The 22,135-nt window shown below is 37.4% G+C and overlaps 1 protein-coding gene across 1 annotated transcript in view; it reads right to left on the reverse strand.

Moving 5' to 3' along the window:
* The window catches only part of tmem104 (transmembrane protein 104), a 54,700-nt gene that overhangs the window by 7,338 nt on the left and 25,227 nt on the right, over positions 1-22,135 (reverse strand). Inside the window, exon 9 of the mRNA XM_079610957.1 lies at positions 10,955-11,048. Within this exon, the coding sequence (XP_079467083.1) occupies positions 10,955-11,048 (94 nt within the window). The remainder of the gene's footprint in view (positions 1-10,954; positions 11,049-22,135) is intronic.

The raw sequence follows: 22,135 nt of genomic DNA on the forward strand, positions 1-22,135 counted from the left end.
CTATTCACTTTCACATTTTGCTTAAATGTGTTAGTTTGCACACTATTCATATCACAGTCCTGCAAAGATGACAGAAAATGTCCTCGCATTTGCTGTCCTGCGGCAGTTGCGTTTTAGACCAAACATATGGTGAGAGTGCGACCTGGACGCATCAGTGAATGATGAGATATTTTGCTAAATAAAATTATCCTGTCAGACGAATTGCAAGATAACTTTATTATTTCTTTTTTTGTCTGTATCATCTCAGTGAGCTTTTGTAAGGTTTTACGCATGCGCAGTAAATGTGAATTTAGCGTTTCCATGAGTTTTTCAAAAGTTTCTCATCCACACTGATGGAGCGTTTTTAAACGAAAACGCCATTTTCAAATATATCCTGATTAATGTAGACGTAGCCTCAATGAAGACGTAAAACCACTGTCTGACATAAATGTCTGTCACTTTCGATCAATTTAATAACATTTTATTTTTTTTAAATACCCTAAAAGTATCAAATCTCACTGACTTTATAACAGCAGTGTATATTTATATATTAAATATATATATTTTTATTTTATTCAATCATTTACGGATTATTTATTTTTGAATTATAGAATATAATGCTAGAATTTCACATCTGCATGCTGTAGAAATACTGTACCATGACAGACATGTCAGCTAAGAAAGGAAGGAAAGAATATACACACAACACAAAGCCAGAGGCACAACAACTGCAATAACAGGCAACCTTCATGTGCAATATGCTTAATATAGCAAAACAGATACGCAATAGCTCAACTAGAGGACAAAAGCAGACATGCACAATGATGGACCTGGAAATCATTAGATGAAACGTCAGAGACAGTTAATGTAGCCGATGAACCAACCAGAGAGGGTACAAGCATAGATGGGATGGGATTCAAAATGCATTATTCCTTTTCATAACAACTGCACCGAAAGAATAGGAGAGAGGAAAAAAAATAAAAATAAAAATCAAGGGCACACTTAATCCAAATACTCCTGACATCTCACGACACAACTCAAGTCATTCTATAGGCGCTTAACCTTCAGCACAGAGGCCTTTTGTTGTTTAGGGATGAGATGTGATTGCATCCCGGCCCAGCGATTCATCACATGCTATAAATTCCCTGTGTACATGCTGATAGCCATTGAAAATGCCACTGGTATCTGTGTCTTCAAGTCTTATTCATCATGATGTGTTTGTATCTGACACCGGTGACAACAGAGCCCGGTTGAAAGACACCACACAGGTAGATGAGGAAATAAAAAAAAGGGGGGGGGCAAATAAATTCATGCAGCAAAGTCAAACATGTCCTGGCATTATACAATCAAAACGACACTGATTGCTAAAGCTTCCCTATAGGGACGACGTGTTGGGGTTTGAAGGACACTCTTCATTAACAAAGCACCCATGAGATGTTGATCAGTCACATGACCAACTGTGACCATCAAGTGTGAATGGAGGATGATGATTGCAGAGAACATTAAGTAGACGTCAAAAACATCCCATCTGTGAAAGTATCAATCAATCATCATCCATAAACTTTGTTATTTAGCTGTTCAAAGCAACTTACAGTAATCATGATTTTGCCAAGTAGGACAGGTTCCTGAATCAACACCCTTGCTTGTCCTTGAACATTCCTATCAAACAATCAAATCTCAGGGATATATACGTGTGTGTGTGTGTGTGTGTGTGTGTGTGTGTGTATATATATATATATATATATATATATATATATATATATATATTATATATATATATATATATATATATATATATATATATATATATATATATATATATATATATATATATATATATATATATACACACACACATTCAGATACACTACATTACAAAAGTTTGAGGTTAGTAAGATTTTCTCAAATAAATGCCTTTCTTTTAAACTTTCCATTTATTAAAAGGATGAAAAACATTAAGTTTTCCACAAAAATATCAAATATATAAGCAGCACAACTGTTTTCAACATATTATATAGAAAAGATTATATATTATATATTACATAGAAAATATTAGTAAATGTCTGTTGAGTATCAAATCATCATATATGAATGATTTCTGAAGAATCGTGTGAGACTCAGACTGGAGTAATGATGCAGAAAATTCAGCTTTGCCATCAAAGAAATAAATCACATTTGAAATAAAATTAACATATTACTTTTCACTGTATTTTTTATCAATAAAAGCAACCTTGGTGAGCATAAGACTTCTTTTCAAAAACTTTAGTCAAAGTCATAATGACTCCAAGCAATCTCTATAGTATATATGTAATAATATTTATATCTCTATAGTATATATGTAATCCAATTTTTTTTTTGAAAAATGTATATATATATATATATATATATATCATTTTTATTTTTATTATTAATGAATGAATGAATTAAAATAATTTTTTAAATAACAATATTTATATAAATAAATATTAGTTATAAATAAAAATAAATGTCTCATACTATAGCTAATATGTATAGAGCCTCACATAGGTTAAGGAGTTTGTTTGTTTGACAGGAATGCCGTTTCAGGACAAACACACTTCAGTGGAAAAAAAACAGTGAACGGATCAATAAGGTCTTGCTCAATAAGGTCTTGCTCAAGGGATGCAATGGTGATAGTTCATGGATCAGCCTTCTGGTTCAGCACCCAGCCCAGATCTTTAACCCCAATGCTACAGCGCAGAGAAACGGTCTCTTCTGTGCTGCCAAAACGGTCACTTGGAATCATCATGAATTGATTTTTTTGGACTGTCTTTGTGATATAGTTCTGTATTGAATATGCTCATGTAACAGAGGGTGAATACACAGCATACATACATCTCCATAATCACCTAAACTTTATTCTGCACCTAATTTGAAAGTAATTAAAGTTATAACAGAAACTCATTAAGGAGGCAAATGTGCACATCAATACATAGCAGACTTAAGAGAGCGCAAAATTTAAGACATCTATCTTACCAGAATTTAGACAAGAAACCCAGTAGAGAGCATCCACAATCTGGATAGCCAAAGCCATTTTAGACCAATTGACGATCCTCTGAAATTTTCAAGCAAATGAGCGAGTGGTTTTATGGTCTGTTAAGGAAAGCGGTGTGCGGTAGTTTGTCGCTTGTCCATATTGTAGGCCCTGCTAAATGAGAGACACCAACACATTTTCCTTGAGAGCAATTTTCAGGCTCTATGAGCTGAACCATTGCCTGGGGTATTCATTAAGGCACGGCTATATTTCACCTTGAGACTACACTGCTGCGGAATATCCCACACTGATGCCGTTTCAGACCCAACACCTTTTACAGTATATCTGACCTATAAAAACACTAAAGTCTGATGTTCAACGGACGCCTGTTAAAAAGGGAAAAACCCTTAACATTTAAATTGTACTGCAGCTTTTCCTTAGTGGCGATGTTATCTATTTGAAGTAGGGCTGCAACTAATCAAAATATTAAAAGGGAAAAAATTGGGGGTTATCAATTATGATTTCATTATCAATTAGTCTGTGCACTGAGAAACGCTTTACAGTGGCGAAAACTGCAACAACAAATAGGGTTGTAAACGGTTAATCGCGATTAATCGAATCCAAAATAAAAGTTTGTGTTTACATAATATATGTGTGTGTATTGTGTATAATTATTTTGTATATATATATATATATATATATATATATATATATATATATATATATATATATATATATATATATATAAATACACACACATGCATGTATATACTTGAGAAATATTTGCATTTATATAATGCATATATATTTTTATATGATTTATATTATATATGAATAAACTATTTTATATATAAATAACAATTTTTTTTAAATATATACAAGTACATGTGTGTATTTATATATACAAAATAATTATACACAATACACACACATATATTATGTAAACACAAACTTTTATTATGGATTCGATTAATCGCGATTAATCGTTTACAGCCCTATTTGTTGTTGCAGTTTTCGCCACTGTAAAGCGTTTCTCAGTGCACACAACAAAAAACAAACTTTCATTTGATAATTATATTCACATCTGTAAATGCTATAAATTCAGAGGATTTTTATTTCTCGAAAAGCTCTTCCTGACAGCAAGTTTTTGTTAAACTTTATCTTTGACACGCTCATTTAAGCCAAAAGTATACTTCGGCCATCCACGTTCCCGTAAAAGTCTACGGGACATAAATTCCCTCATCAGGAGGGAACATCCGCGCGCACAGTCCACATGTAGCCCAATTTTTGTGTCCGTGATTCACGTACAACAGCGCATGCTCAATGTAAATGTTGAGACAGGAGATTCCACCAGGTGGCAATACACAGTTGTGATGTGTTGTGCAGGAGTCGAAGAAGAGTGCGGAAAGAGCGTAACAAAGCAATATGCCATTCCTTCCAACAGTAAACAATATATCATTTTCCATAGTTTTTGTTTTGGTTCTTGTTTGTTGCATGTAATGGCGCATCCACTACTTTTCTTCTTTTATCCTTCCAAGCGAATATACAAAAAATTACATGACATGACTCAGTGCTGCCCTCTCATGTCTTGTAGAGTATAGAAAAGCAATTGTACTGTGCATGTCTCGAATCAGTCCATCTACACTGCACATTTTTATCACATTAGCAATTACAGCATTTTAATGAAGATCATAGTTGGCACATCTACACTTGATTCTTTGCATCTATTGCAGAATGATCACCTTTATATACACACACACAAATTTCCTTACATCACATTCAAATTTATGCATTTGGCAGATGCTTTTATCCAAAGCGACTCGCATAAGTGATTTATTTTTGATGAATTCCCTGGGAAATGAACCATTGAAACTGTTAGCACCACGATCTTCTGTTTGAGCCACAGGAACGCATGTAATGACGCAATGTCTCCAACCTGAACAACACAGATTCTTGAGCACCTTGCTCTAACACCATTAACAGTAATGCAGTCTCCAAGAACCGTTGTGCAACGCAACATGAAGTCATTAATCTCCAGTGAGTAATCACACGCTCTTTGTCCGTTCCTCAAACGCTAACACTAAATATGAATTAAAGCGGCAACCTCACTGACTCATTTCGCTCTCCATGTCAAAAGCTGATAAATGTTCTCTACTTCAGTGCTGAGAGGAGGTGATCCTTCCCATTTAAATTACCCCTGCAATAAAACTGCCTTTAAATAACACACGCAAAAATGCACAGCTTTGCATACAAAGACAAGATGCCATATCTGTGTTCCTGATAAACAAGTCACTTCATGCATTTCATACAAGTGGTTGTGAAAGGCTACGGGTTCGGAGACTGCTGAGGTTTTATATATGTGCCTAGATGAGTAACGACACACAACAAGCAGTATTAAGTCAAGTATGATGCGGTTATGCTCATTGAGCTAATAATTGAGCTCCGCTTTCTGGTACGCGAGGTTCAGCAGAGTGACGGCGCTGGCAGTAGATGGCATTGAGTCTAAAACACAAAGTGGCTCCCTTGGCGCCAACTGAACCGAATCCTACTTACCACATCTCATTTGACACAGGAGCAGGCACGGTCTCTCCTCCTGTGCATTATGGGTGAAAAGGCACACGAGGGACGTGACTGCTTGTCCTGCTGTCTGCTGTGAGTAATGACTGAGAGCAGAGAAGATCATAGGAAAAAGCACAAGACTGGAAAGGGTGAATGGAAAAAGCTAAAGATTTGAAAGGCGACTGGTCAACCCATTGACAAATCTTCAGAATCAGCATGAGAAGTTTGTCTGGTTCAAATGAACAGAGAAGGATGGTTGCAAAAATGTTTAGATATGCCGATATTCATCGACGGAAGGGAAAAATGTGGAAGAATTTTGACAGCTTTGGTTTAAAAATATAAAATATATATAGTGTAAAATAATAGCACTATATATATATATATATATATATATATATATATATATATATATATATAATATATATATATATACACACGATTAATCCGGATAGTAAGCACAGTATATAATGAATAAAAGTACTGTCAACTGGTCACATTACAAAAGAAACCCTATGAGGATGGCCGGGGCCTGAAAGCATCTTGTATCACTCTGAAGGGGTTTATTTTGGGATAATGACTGCTTGACAGTACATTCTCCCTGTAATTACCAAATAAATTAAATGGACATGGGATATTGATTTGAGATCAAATTATTGTATTGTGTGGGAAGAAAGAGGCTGTGGAGTGATACAAGAGACATGAAACTAGCACCAATATGTAGGAATTTAGTTGCCAAGCAAAACAGTGAAATATACAGTTTAGCATCATTATACAAAAATATCCATCCACAGAATGCAGTGACTGACCAATCAGAATCAAGTATTCCTTGAAATAGTTTCAAGAAAAAACACTGTACAACTCCAAGACTGCTTACAAAATAATTATAACGTCTGTGCAGAAATGTACTACAAACGAAACATGCTTTACTGTATATTAGATATTAGGGATTTGTCCGTAGCCGAATACGGAAAGGAAATGAAGCATTCTACGGAGCCCCTAAAAGGACATGGTGATGGAGAAAAAAAAAAAAAGGAGTTAGGAAGGAAAAACATATTTCAATGCTTTTGCATTCTCTCGCAATTATAAAGTTGGGTTGTTTTATTGTATATAATTTGCAGGCATCAGAGAGCTGCTAACAATATGCAGGGAATTGAAAAAGTTTCCGAATTCGCGATCACGTGTACTCTGTGTATAGGGAGTGGCGGTACTAAACAATATTTTAAAAGATACGTTTTTTTGTCAATGATGTTCAGGATCTCTTGCACACCAAATCATCCGGCATCGTCCTTCCAGTCATTTCTCCATATTATCTTCACGTTAAAGTGAAATCTGATGAACCGTAATGTAAGCAACAACTGCAGGGTTATATACGTCCCTTTAGGCTTTGGGCTTCAGACACATCCCTATTAGATTTGGCAGCTGTTCTCTACCTGGTTTCCTCTTCAGGGATAAATTCCAGTGGCTCAATCTATGGTGAGTCTGTGGTAAAGTAGTCATTTTCGCTTGACTTTTAAGTTCCATTAGCATGGATAGGCCCGTTTTTATTATTAATTAGAAACTGAGATCATTCATGGATTACTCTGCACATTAAAAGTCCAAATGTTTGTTAATGAGAGTCAAAGGAAACTAAAACCGGTCTAATCACATTAATTCCGGTCTAAGGCCGTGTGTCCACCAAAGCGTTTTTTTCACGCGGCTGGCATAATTGTTTTGAATGGGAGCGCCGCGTTTTCAAAACGCCATGAGCGTAACGACGAGCTGAGCATTTTTTTTTCACGCTGAAGCGCTCTGCATTTTTTACAGGAAGAGTTGAAGAATGTTTAACTTTGGGTAAAACGCAGCGCTCAGCACTGTCACTTTTTACCCAACCGACCAATCACAGTGGAGGAGAGGCGGGACTAATACCACACCGCCACATTCTGCTTGTACAACGTCAACAGATGACAACAACAAGCAGCATAAAAACAGAACAAAATCATTTTAAACAAGAGCCAGAGAAAATACGTTACATTGAATCGTCATTTTAATATAGAATCGACACAGAAACAAAAAATATGTGAAATGAGATACTTGTAACACTTTCGCGGATATTCTGTATCATAACAAGCAAAGCATCTCAACTGAAAAAAATGCTGCGCTGCCAAAATGCTCTCAAGCGCCCACAGCTAGGCGTTTTCAGCAGAGCGCCTAGTGTTTTCAGCTGGCTAAAAACGCTTTGGTGGACACACGGCCTAAAGCTTAGACCAGATTTGTTGTCTTTTTGTTTGTTTGTTCTGTCCGAGTAATTTTTTTCTGCCCAGAAGACTGATTAACAAGTAAACCTGAAGTTACCCTTGCAGAATACCTGAATAACCTTGTGCAAAAAAACAATTGATTCTTTTAAATGTCTAAATGTAAAAAACAAAAACCCTGAATACTACTTTGTATAATATTATACAATTTTGTGCAATATAAATGCAAATATATCAAACATGTATGGTGGTTAGTAATTAGCAAATTAGATGGAAAAAAATATGAAAAAAATATTTTTATTTGATGATATTCAATTTTATGTTGTAAAATGAGTTTTTATAATAAGCAAGATTTTAAAAAAATGTTTACAGCCCTAGTTTTAAGAGTGAATTTAAGACATTTTAATACTTTAGGGCCCATAGATACCCAAGTTCTAGATCTGAATGGCTCTAAATCACACTATAGACAGGAATGTGAAGAATGCATTATCAAATAATTACTTCAGCTCTCTGGAGGTTCAGAACAGGCGAAGGAAAAACAGCAATAGAGAAAGATAAGAGTAGCACACATACAAAAAGATGACCACTACTCTGTAGGGCATCTATGATATATTCCTGCAAAAAAGAACAAAAACTGCAATACAAAGCAAAAAGAAAACGGCAACCAGCTAGACCAGTGATGGCTTTTGCCGAGTGGGATCATACATAATACATGCACTGTGCAAATGACCCCATATTGATTCAAATGACTAAAAGAACATGAACATGTTCTTGAAAAACAGTTTGAGAAATAACAGCACTGCTGTGAAGTTCATCACCTCCACTGAGCGGTTTAATGTTGCTGAAGCAAGCAGGATGTGCTTCTTCACCCCTCAGGTTATAGTGCCCTTAAATGAGCAATACATTAAAACACAGATGGCAGAAATATGGGTGCACATGCTAATCAGCAGATTTCTGTAGTCTGTCTATGCATTTCTTGATACATCAATTTTGAGTGATTGCTTTACAACGCTGCATAGCACCACTCTACAAGCATTACTGAAACCTACACAGCTAGAACAACTGCCTTTATTTTTTGCCTTGTTAGTGCCTGTGGAGCTGTTAGGAAACGTATCCAACCGCCAATGACTCTCATACACGTCTAATTGTGAATCAATGAGACGAAGAGGATAGAAGGGTGAGCAAAAGGACATATGTCTGTTTCTTTGAAGTTTCAATGAGCACAGAATATTTGCACAAGAATACACGCTCTTTGTACATTGTATGTTCATTCACTACTGCATGCACATGGGAGCAGAAGCCACGATTCAGTGCGGCTGTGATTTGAGAATGGGCGGTTTTATTTTGGGCCTGTCATCTGGTAACTGACTGCCCAATCACACCTGAGACGGCCTGTCTAGGCTGTCAGGCTGAAGTATGAGGGAGACAGAAGGCGGAGACATGGAGCGGGATGCATTTTGGATGGATGCATTTTGGATGGATGGATGGATGGATGGATGCTTTTTGGATGGATGGGTGGATGCAGATTGGATGGGTGGATGCATTTTGGATAGATGGATGGATGGATGCATTTTGGATGGATGGATGGATGCTTTTTGGATGGATGGGTGGATGCAGATTGGATGGGTGGATGCATTTTGGATGGGTGGATGCATTTTGGATGGGTGGATGCATTTTGGATGGGTGGATGCATTTTGGATGGGTGGATGCATGCATTTTGGATGGATGGATGGATGCATTTTGGATAGATGGATGGATGGGTGGGTGGATGCAGATTGGATGGGTGGATGCATTTTGGATGGATGGATGGATGGATGGATGCATGCATTTTGGATGGATGGATGGATGGATGGATGGATGCATGCATGCATTTTGGATGGATGGATGGATGGATGGGTGCATACATTTTGTATGGATGGATGGATGCATGCATTTTGGATGGATGGATGCATGCATTTGGATGGATGGATGGATGGATGGATGCATGCATGCATTTTGGATGGATGGATGGATGGATGGGTGCATACATTTTGTATGGATGGATGGATGCATGCATTTTGGATGGATGGATGCATGCATTTTGGATGGATGGATGGATGGATGCATGCATTTTGGATGGATGCATGCATTTTGGATGGATGGATGGATGCATGCATTTTGTATGGATGGATGGATGCATGCATTTTGTATGGATGGATGGATGCATGCATTTTGTATGGATGGATGGATGCATGCATTTTGTATGGATGGATGGATGCATGCATTTTGTATGGATGGATGGATGCATGCATTTTGTATGGATGGAGGGATGCATGCGTGCATTTTGGATGTATGGATGCATTTTGGATGGATGGATGCATTTTGGATGGATGGATGCATTTTGGATGGATGGATGCATTTTGGATGGATGGATGCATTTTGGATGGATGGATGCATTTTGGATGGATGGATGCATTTTGGATGGATGGATGCCATTTTGGATGGATGGATGCCATTTTGGATGGATGGATGCCATTTTGGATGGATGGATGCCATTTTGGATGGATGGATGCCATTTTGGATGGATGGATGCCATTTTGGATGGATGGATGGATGCATTTTGGATGGATGGATTTAAAGGGATGGTTTGGAGTAATTTCAACCTAGGGTCCTTTGCACCATGACCTCGAGCCAAACACCCCACCCCAGAAGCTTTTTTTCCCTTGGTTGAACATTAAAGTTAGAGCTTATTTAGAGATTTTAGCCGAATGGCTTAGTGCAGGCGCTAATGGATCCAATGTTGTATCTTGTAAATTACTCCACTAATAATAATAATACCACAGAATGGTACCAAACTTCTACAGTAGTACAAACAGGTTCTACACTCATAAAACGAGGAAAGTTTGTAAGTACATCAGGAGTTTATTTAAATAACACTTGCCTGATGGCTTATGCTACCGCTAACCCGGACGTCAAGGTCACTTCTGTGATTTGGGAAATTAGGTTGAAAAGGTTTAAATTACTCCAAACCATCCCTTTAATGCACTTGTCCTTTACAGATATTTTTTAAGCTTTAACAAAACCTACTTGCAGAAAGGTAAATCTTGAATACAATAGGCTGTGTTTTGCTGCAACCTAATAACAAAAACATTATTTGTACAGAGTATAATAAATCAATAGAAAAAGAAATACAATAAAATAGTAAGGAACTTACCAATCCATCTCATTACAGAGGTGACGATCTGGAGGTATTTGGTCTTCTGCGCATTAAAAAAGGTGAAGGGCCCCAAAAACAGTGTGAAGACACCCTGAAAAGAAATAAAAATACAGAAAACGAGTCAATGAAAGCATAAAAAAAAAAATCAAGTCAAGTCAAGTATGAGGCCAAGGTAGATATCATAGACATTAAAGGATAATTCTGGTATTTAACACCTTGAGTCTATATTGTAGTTTGTTTTGGATGAACAAGAGTGGTGGACAACATTTTTTTGACAATGGTTCCTCTCTCGAGTTTTTGACTATAAAAGAATTGGCCATGGACCCATTAACATTGGAGTCAATGGTCATGTCCGAAAATGTCATTAAAACAACCTTAAACATTAGTTTTCAAAACTGTGCAACTCACCGAGTGATTAGTGATGTTAGTTGATGTTCCAGAAACAAAAAGTGTTGTGAAATACAGTTTCTGTCGTGTTTTATTCGTCTTTTTGTAAAATCCCATTGAATTCTGTTGAAGGACTGAGTGCTCGTTAATATAAATGCGCTACCGGAAACGGAAAGGGGGCTGTTTACATTTGGTCGATGTAGTCTTTTTGCTCACTTCCGTTTCTCATAAGGCTAGCGAGCAGAGCAACTGTGCTCCGGGAGAGTAAGCGAAATAAACAATAATTTTTTTAGGAACTTTACCGCAGTTTTTGACCGCACAAACTCTAACCATATTGAAAGACGTGACCACTGACCAGTGCAATATGAAGTTAAACTCGACTGTGACCGTGAGTGTCCCGCGAGATATAAACATCGGTTATCGCCATCAAGTGGTCGGAAGTGTGCTAACGCTTCAGATTCAAATATTGAGCGGAAGTTACACGGTTGTGAAGTGTCTGAAAAAATAGTTCCACTATAGCAAAATAAACGGATTGGAATCATATATTGCGACGATATATTGTTTATAATCATCAACGAACACCACTAACCACTCGGTGAGTTTAACAGTTTTGTAAACGAACATTATTGGCTGTTTTAATGACATTTTCGGACATGACCATTGACTGCAATGTTAAATGGGTCCATGGCCAATTCTATTATAGTCAAAAACTCGAGAGAGGAACCATTGTCAAAAAAGTTGTCCACCACTCTTGTTCATCCAAAACAAACTACAATATAGACTCAAGGTGTTAAATACCGGAATTATCCTTTAACATGTTGACATTTAAATAACTAACAAACGTGGTTTCACATAGTACACAGTAGAATATGCAACAAAAATAAACATCTCAACCTGACGTAGACAGACCAACTGCACTACTATATGGCCAAACCTAGTAGACATGCATATTCTAGCCATGAAATAAGAGTATAAAATGGCCAGGGATGCATATAACTTCATGAACGACGGGTGTTTCAATTCTACAGAATCTGAGGAGCTTTTCTCTGAGCTCTGAAGGAAACAGAGTCTGCCCATGACTCTTATGGTATGCATTTAATTGCTTTTTATGTGCTTCTGTGTAGGCACAGATTCATCATGACTCATTTCTAATAAACATCATTTGGTTGAGTGTTGATGAGAGACGTGCCAGTCTCTTTGATATTTATATTACATACTTTAGCATCTTCACAGACTGGACCTCCCAGTCATGGTGTGGATAATCCTGCAAGCAATGCGTTTACTCTGGATCTGAAATGTCCAACTACTACTACCACCACTAGTACTCACATTTAATATACCTTTTGTATATTTACCATCATGTGTGGTTCTCAGCTTACAGTGTAGTTAAATTATGGCATGGAGGAGGTATCCGTCCTAAATACATTTAACTGTTCCACATGAGAAACCGCATGTCTATTTTTAAGCGGGATCTTCACATTTCCATTAAAAACCGAAACAATCGCAAAAAGCAAGAGATTAAAAAAAAAAGCAAGAGGTTAAAACACATTTTAATATTTGTAAATCATGTGTTTGTTTATCTCTGTGGTAATATTTTCTTAAAAGTGATCTGTACTCTGATTGAGCTGCCCTCTTCTGGTAGATTACAGAACTATTTTTGATATTAACACTATTTTGAATATGGTGATTTGGTTTTTCAGGCAACTACATGCAGATAAGTTCTGTTTTCCAACACAGTTGAAAAAAAAATCTCTCCCCTTTCATTCACATTTAGGCTAAGAATGTGAATTTAAGTAAATGGTTAAATTTTGATTGAAACTGCAGTGTGTTAAATTGTGTTTTTGGCCATTAATCTGGCCAAAACACAATTTAACACACAGCAGTTTGTTCTAATTAGTACACTGCACATTATTGATGGATGTCTCTCATTAAACTGTGAATTGTAAATCATCATGACACCATTCGTGCTTTATCTTGAGAGGTGAGAAGTGTCTTGGTTTTTGTATAGTCAGATAGGATGAGGGTGAGATAACAGTCCATCATGATGCCTGAATGCCTGTCCTGATAAAAGAGCTGACAGAGACCCCGCTAAACAGCGAAAGCCCTGAAGGGACAAGACAAAAGAGCAGAAGGATCTAAATTCATATGCCATTCCCATAAAGGGTTGTAATGGGACATGAAACAATATAGCAAAACAGTGAGCAAGAAAAGGTGATGATTAAGGAGAGATGTTGAAGATTTTAAACATCCCTTAAGACAAAGAAGGTCTTAAAAGAGTTATTATAAATAAATAAACAAATAAATAGTTGATGTCAACTATTCATTAGCTATTAAAGTCTTCATTTACATAAGGGATATAAAAGGTAACTAAGAACAACCAAAAAAAAAGTAAAAATTAGAGAACTGAGCAAGAAATGCACTTTGATAAATTCCCATAATGCATTGCTGTCTGCAGGAGTTATATCGAAGTGCATGCCTGCATCACTCCCACCACACCAAAATATACAACCCCCACCATTTCATGATGGTTACACACACACATACACAATGATAAATATCTATTCCTGAGCAGAACTCCTACATCCCCGAATGGCCATAAAATACCATATGCAATCTCATGTCAACAAATAATGAAACTGAAAAGAAATAAAAACCCTGTAAAACATCTCAGTTTCTTTATGGGAAGCGATGTCTAAGCTAACACATCACCCAATCTCAGTTCTGTCGGCCGGGCCTGCAGTAGCTTCTTATTTGAAGCCTACCTTATAACATATGCCGCAGTTTCCGATTTGAAAAGGGACGCTGGCAGAAAGGTTGGAAACTTGACAGGAGCTCGCCCACTCATGCCAGGAGTGCAGAGCGATAGTAATGGATTTCCATTCCCTGTCCCATTCTACGAGTGTTGTTGGTGCTGATAGTAAAAAATGGTGCAACATTGGCATGCCGGTGTCCAACGCATGCCAGGAAAGGACAACAGGAAGGAAGTTTGGCAATGAATAGGAGTGAAGGGAGAAACGGAGGGCCAGGGCCAGGCAGAGAGGGCATCAGGGGAAGCAGAAAGAGCGAGAGCCGTGGGGTGCTGGGTGACTCAGACATGACATGAAGAGAGATGGAGAGGCACTGTGACATACTGTACTTGTTATCAGAACACAGAGCTCATTCACACTCTAATAGTGTAAAATAGCCAAGCATGAACCCCATGTGTTAGCAGGCATCACTATTAGTACTGCTCACGCATGGGGTTAATAGAATAGAATATAGAATATAGAATGAGGCATTTACATAGCACTTCTTATGTACTACTGTACTCCCAAAGTGCTTTACAATCATATCAGGGGATATCTCCTCAACCACCACCAGTAATGTATAATCTTTAACCTGAAATCAAAATAGATTCTATTCACTGGCTTAATTATTATTATTTTATTTTTTTAAATAATGGAGTAAAAAAAAACTTTCAGCAGTCCAAAGAAATAATATGTGCTTATATTACTTGCCAGTGCAGAAAATTGGGTCTCATATTACTTGCCAGTGCATTGTGGGAAAAACTGTATATTAGTCTGCTCAGGTTGTATATTGTACACACTGTATACTAGGCTGTGCAGAATATTTAGAATTTATTCCTTTCTTTAAAAAAAGGAATATGCACATTTAATGTTTTTCTTAATATATTTTATCTTTCGGGATCAAAATATTGTTGCTGGGTAAACCGAGTCAATTTCCATGCTAATTTTGACCTTTTGCTGGCCGAAAAATTGTGGTCATTGGGACATTGGGACAGATGTGGATATCTTCTTTCGGATGACTGTAATGTTCCCAAAGCAATATCAGATAACAAATTCAGCAATACGGAGCTAATTTAAAACCAACATTTGACTGAAATGAGATAAACCAAAAAATTTAATGAGAAAATGCAAAGGTGAATAGCTTGATGGAGGAGCAGGACTTGACTCATCACATCAATATGAAGTGAAATAAAACCAACAGTCGATGACCGTTATTTGGCACCAGGAGATGCGGACAATGTCATGGTATAACGCGTATAATTCAGAAAAACAACTCTCTGAGCAATTGAGATATTAGCATAACCATTTGAGTTTCCGGTTCCATTTTTTGCAACTTGTGGCATCAGAAGGAATCCTTCACCCTTACATAATTGGGAGAGGTGGGACTCCAGAAACGGACCACTCTACAACACCTGTCATCGTCTGTTGAATGTGTACAATGAGCAAAGCCAGTTTATGGTTTTCTTCTTAATGTACTCCCCTAACTTCATTCCAAGTGTTGGCAGCTCTAGGGGACATTTGTGTCTATGGACTTTGGGTGAGCCCTTGTGGCAGCACAATGCAGGATTATAACTCAAACTGATAGTAACGTGCAAAACGGATTATATTTCCAATCCCCAAAGTGTCAAGATCCCAGTGGCATTTGTCTCCAGTGCTAATCTGTGTTAGACATTCTAGACAGGATCAACAAATGGGAAGCAGATACGCTGCTACTACATGGGCCAACAGAATGGACAGATTAAAGAATTTATACTCAGTCAGAACAGAACCATCAATTCAAAAGTAAACTCTCTAAAACTAAAATAAAACTTAAGACATAATAAATAATAAATTAAAAATGTTTAAAAAAAATGTAAATAATATTATATAAAATTAATTTAAACACACACACACACTTTTTTTTTTCCTGTGAATTCTGTGTTGAATTCTGTGTTCACTTTGATTTTGCCAAGACAGACTGTGGTCAGACTGTGCAATGCTCATAGAAATGGCAAAACACCCAAGAACTACACCTCAGACTCTACAGGCCTCAGTTAACATGGTAAATGTTGAAGTTCATGACAGTACAATTAGAAAAAGACCGGACAAGTATGGCATGTTTTGAAGGGTTGGCTCTTCTCTCTAAAAAGAACATGGCAGCACGGCTTAGGTTTGCAAAGTTGCATCTGAACAAACCATAAGACTTCTGCACGCACGCACACACAGCGAGAGAGAATACATATATACAGGCAGAAAAAAACCTGCAACAAAGCCAGTGTAAAAACTGTAAACCAATAATGGTAATTTAGCTTTTTTCAGCTCGTGTCTGTCAGGCGGAAGCATCATTAACCTCCAAAATGAGCTGCAATATGCTGCCACAATTAAGAGCTCAATTAATGAATAAATGGATGTGTAACAAGCGCATTCAAGAAAGTGAAAAAAGAAAAAAATAATTATGCAACCGCACCTTGACCCATCCAAGAAGTAAGAAAAGCAATTAAAGCGCTTTTTTTGGTTTGAGGTCAGCATATTGGCACAAACTGAATACTGGATTTAACCATAATACAAATTTATGATATACAACAACAAAAAACTCACAATAATGAAAGATTTGCAATGAAATGAGCTTAAATTATCATTCCAAGGTCACACATGGCACGGCCTAGACCAGATATTGTGCATTAATTAATTGCAAAATAGCACTGGTACTTAATTCAAAAACGTAGAGTCTCCGAGCCATGGGGCAGGGGTAAAGGACGCTCAACATAAGGCCCCTAGATCCCATGAGGAAGACGAGGCAAAACATTATATAAAAAGCAGCAAATATGCCCAGAACTCATGGAAAGCTGAAAGCTGTCAAGACAGATCTTTCCTGCATATTGATCTTTACAATAACAGAAAACATGAATATTTGTTTGTCCCAGTGGATTTCCATATTAAGACAGGAAGGGTCATAAAATCAATGCTGTATCTGACTCTTTGGAGAGGTCATTGGTTTTGTCTGCTTGAATCTGACAGTAGGAAGGGGCAAAAGACCACCGTTTTTTTGTTCCAGACACATTTTTCCTTACATCCATGACAAAATTTTCCAAAATAGAACTTTTCCTAACTGACAAAACCAATAAAATAGCAAATTAGTACGTAAAAAGAAATAAATGGCCCAACACGTCTAACAAAGATATAAAGCTTGTTAATTAGATGAGTAACTGATCCTTAATATCATTTTAGCCTGCTTTACATGCTTTAAACACTTTTCTTTAATAACAGAACAAAAAGCTAAAGTGTACAGTGAACATTCATATTTAAAGCTTAAAATTAAGACCAATAAATACCAATTAGCTTCTTTCAAGACTCTTTCATTTACACACAACCAACTCAAGATTTAGGCTCAAGGACTATCTTTGAAATATGATCAACAAAAGTCTGTTGTAAATGGGTCTAACTCACCTCACTCTCATTCATATCTGTATTCTAACAGTCACAGAGCCAATAAATCACTGCGGAAGTGCTTGTCGTGAGTCAGGCGGTGTTCATTAAGGCTGGACAGTTGCATTACTCTGCTATTCATGGGTCAACAGCTCTCTCCTAAAGGCCTTTGATAAAAAAAAAAAAGTAGGTATATTTTTTTTTACAAAGAAACCATTCATCCATTTACAGTAATTTACAGCATGATTACACTGGCAACTATGGTGTGAATCAAAGCTGAAACCCTTCTAAAACAATGGGAGCCACTGAGGAGCAGGACTAATTCTCATGACTTTGTAATACTGTGTCAAGTTCACCAAAGCACTTAGTTCTCTTATAACCATAGAGCTCTCAAGTTTTGTCCAGTTCAACAGAAGCTAAAAAGAATAGGATCTTTTTTCATCAAGATCAGGGCTGACATGACTTTCACCCCACGTCACCACATTAAGTCGTAAGGACAGTCCCTCTGGAGCAAGCTGACGCTACGTCCCTTGATCAAGGGCACAGCGGTAATAGCTGAAATTTCACAAATGCAGTGTTTGAACAAATACACAGATCCACTATATTGATACGCATCCGTTTTCTTTCTCACTTGTTTACTTTCACATAAACGACTGGGTTAACTCGCAGAGAGAGGCATTTTAAAATAAATGTGCATGCATGCGTCCGTTCAAGCACAAAAAGAATTCGGTGATCGCATGCTGTCTGTGCGGCTCTGTCTACACACAGAAAATGTACTTTCCGAAAAGTCCGAATTGACTTCTTTCGCTTCTTGTGCCTTTACTCTATGATGGTTAAACTTTGCAATTAATCCACAAATCACATGTTCTGAACCGTGGGGTCTGATCCGTACGTTGAATCGCTAATTACTTGACATCACACATCCTGCGATGTGTGAGAGAGAGTGAGAAAGACTGCAGAAAGAGAGATGGCTGAGAGACATTACAAAAGAGAAAAGCTCAGAGGAATATCACTAGAAACAACAGAAGGGTTATGATCAGACAAGAGCTTTAGGACCCGCGTTAATATTAGAAAAGCTTTCTGGTGCTGGAGAGACCGACTCGGGAAGGCCTGAAAACAGACGCCAAGGTTGCCCAGTTTCTGCCCCACATGACATGGGAGTAACATTGTCTTTGCTATGTTTCACAGGACCAAGATATGCTGCTGTTGTAATGTTAGCTCTAGTAACAGGACAGTTTTGAATGCCATTGTTTGTCTAGAGCTTCTGGCGACAAACAACCAACTCTTGCTTGTATTTACTCTGTACTGTGTTCATTTTCTGTTCTTTCTTTTCGTTTGTTTGCCATCTTTGCTTTATTTTTTGCAAAGCATTATTTTTGCTTCGCTTCAGCCAAGATAAAGCACTTGCATTGTGTGTTTGTGAGTTTTGGGGACGGATCAATGAAGGGAGGGGTGTGTTTGTTTGGGTTGATATCAAATATCAACAGTGTTTCTCAGAAATCGCTTACTGCACCTTTAAGTTGAATTCGTGGAAAATGTATAAGACGCACATAAACTACAATGAAAAAAAACAAAACAAATTTAACAAGTAAATGTGCATCACAAAGTAAACATGCATCAATCACAAAAGGTCATGTGACTGAATCATTTGCTCTACACTAAATGTGTCTGAAATCTGCTTGATAATTTTTTCTATTTTATTAAACTTTTTTTATTCATAACTGGCAATACAGAGGGAAGCGGCTGCAATTTTCATGTGATTTTAAAAAAAAAAGAAGAAGAAAAAAAAGAAATATATATATATATATGTATATATCAGACCTTGCCAACTCTAGAGCGGACAAGGGTCCTAATAACATTTTTAAAGCAAATGAAAGGTCAGGACTTCAGACTGTGACATAATAATAATAATAATAATTAAAAAAAGAATATTCTTCCACAAATAATTTAAAATCTAGTCGTCAATATTCCTTTCCAGATTGATTTTAACATGTATCCCATCTGGCAAGCACTAAAGTAAAACTCAAGTACAGTAAACAATTAAATTCACTGCCATCATCTCAAAAATTTTACAAATATTTGTGTAAATCTAAAATGGCCAAACAAACAGTAGTCTGAACACCTTTCAGCCAAACAAAAGTCACAAACATGAGGTATGAAGGTCAAGCAAGTAGCTTCCGTGTTCAGGGTGACATACGGAAGGATGTTTTGATAATGAGACATCGGTTGTGCTTGTGGATTTCATTTCATGGAAATCACGTACAGCCTCGTCCTAACACCCACCGAGGAAGACCATTACATCATTCTGCGATGTCCTTGGACAAGATAACCAGCTTTTCCAAACCGAGAACAATATTGTACCCAGCAGGTAGCCCCGGTGAACACACAAGCTGTTCAGTGGACTGAAGTTAAGCCTGCAGAAATGGATTTAAGGGTAATTAAAAGTAATTATAATAATGGGCTACAGCAGATTAAGACCGAACAGAACCTGAATGAGCACTAGACACAAACCTTTGAGGGCTGTGTGTGGTTGCCAGGGCACTGTGGGTATTTTCAAGGTTATTTACTGGTCCAAGTCTCTATGATATTCCGGTCTCTTTTAGTGTAAATCTATGGGATTTTTCTGACAGCGAGCACAAAGAATAACAAAACAAGACACATTAAAACGTGCCGACAGCTGTGGGATACTTAAAAGTGGTTGTGACCAGAACTGTTGCTGTGACATCAACTACGCTATGTTTACAGCATTTTGACAGGTTCATCCTTGCATATCTTACAGAAGATATAAAGAGCTGTCAAGTGTGCTACAGACGTGGTATATCATGATCTTAACCCAAGGCTGAGTTTGTTTTATCTGCATTTACTTCCCCGTCTAGTTTATCTGCCACATCTTTTCTTAGTCCTCCTCGACAACTCCATCACCGCTTGGCAAGAATCTCCAGTGTGACTGTGGGTCAGCCAGTGTTTGCACTGGCACAATAGTCCCACTGTGGATTAGAGAGAGGACTCTTCGCCTGGTGGGCCACTGCTCAAACTCCTCATCCTGCTGAGCTAATATCCACTAAACCATCTGTGTTGTCGTATTCCTGCAGATCCACCCACAGCATAAGAGCTTTCTAAAAGACAGCTTCAACTACATCACTTGCTAAACAAAAAATCTACTGCTGTCAACTTGAGCCTTCAAATGTTTCAATATTTTTTTGCACAAGTAAATTGAACAATTATCATTTAGGAGAGCTTTTTCGAAAGCATGAAAGCACCAAGATGGAGAAAGTTGTAACATGTAGATACAATAGGAGATCTGACTCCAAAATTAAATGTTCAAGAAAGTCCCTGCAAGAAATTATGAATCCTTTAAAATGTTTAGCATAAAAATATCCAGGTAAATATTTCAATATTATTGCATTAAACATTTTAAACCAACTTTGAAACGTTTTGGTCCAAATAAGGGTTCCTCAAACATATGCATAAAATAACTTGTAAAGGTGGTGTATCACAAGCATGTTTTTTTTCCTCCAAAAGATAAGAAAAAAAAAATGTATCTAGCAAATCTTTATGCTGGTTTGTGACCTATATTTCACAGAGCGAGCGAGACAGTGAGCAAATGTGTGTCCTAAGAGAGAGGCCAATGGATACTGAAGGTTGCTGAAAGGATGGGCTCTAAACATGTTAGCCAGGAAGGAAATCTCTCCACACTCAGTGCGCAGATTTCCTCACCAGGGAAAAAAAGAAAAGAAAAGAAATAAGAGAGAACATTCTGCCTCCTACATACACTACATCGACTCCTACATACTCTATACTGTCCTATCCAATGAAGGTATAGAAGGGCCCAAAATATAACAACCCTTACGCTGTGTTGAAAATCCAGTAACGCATTTGGGGCCAGGTTTACTAAACAGGGCAAATTAGCATGATAGCGCAATTCCATAAAGGCGCCGATGGGAGTGGGAAGTTCTGCGTGTGATCTACTGATGACGCGCAAATTAGAGAACACAAACGCACCTGGATCATTTCCATAATCACCAACGCAATCTAGCAAAGGCAGCGCAAAATGGCATCTGGTTTAAGACAAACTTATTTGGGGCGATAAATAGCGCAAATTCCAGTAAATTGACTTGCGCAAACCTTAGTAAATCACCTTGCGTGATTCATTTAAATACTCTCCTCCAATAGATTTTACGTCTGAAAGGGAAACTCCTACAAATGCATATGCAATAGGGTCAGCTGCAAAAATAACCCTGTGTAACAAGGTGGGGGAAAAAAGAATCCCAAAAAAGTTAAAAAATGATCAGGAAGTAGTTATACCCTGTGTGAGCAAAGTCAGTAGATTGTAGTCTAATGCGATAACATTAACATTTTTGGGAAAAGGAATATCCTTCTCTTGGTCAAAATGACCCGAACACAAAGGTAAAACAAACAAAAAAATGGTAATCTTGTGTAACATTGATATGGCTAACATTACAAGTGGACTTCAAGTGAAAAAATAAAATGATACAAAATAAGATCTCTTGATTGTTCAGCAAATTTCTGCCACAACAATCTGCTGGTTTGGAGTGATCAATGAGCAGTTCCCAATGTGTTAAATTACCATCATATGACT

This window comes from Phoxinus phoxinus (genome assembly GCF_949152265.1).
Source record: "Phoxinus phoxinus genome assembly, chromosome: 1".
Classification (NCBI taxonomy): Eukaryota; Metazoa; Chordata; class Actinopteri; order Cypriniformes; family Leuciscidae; genus Phoxinus; species Phoxinus phoxinus.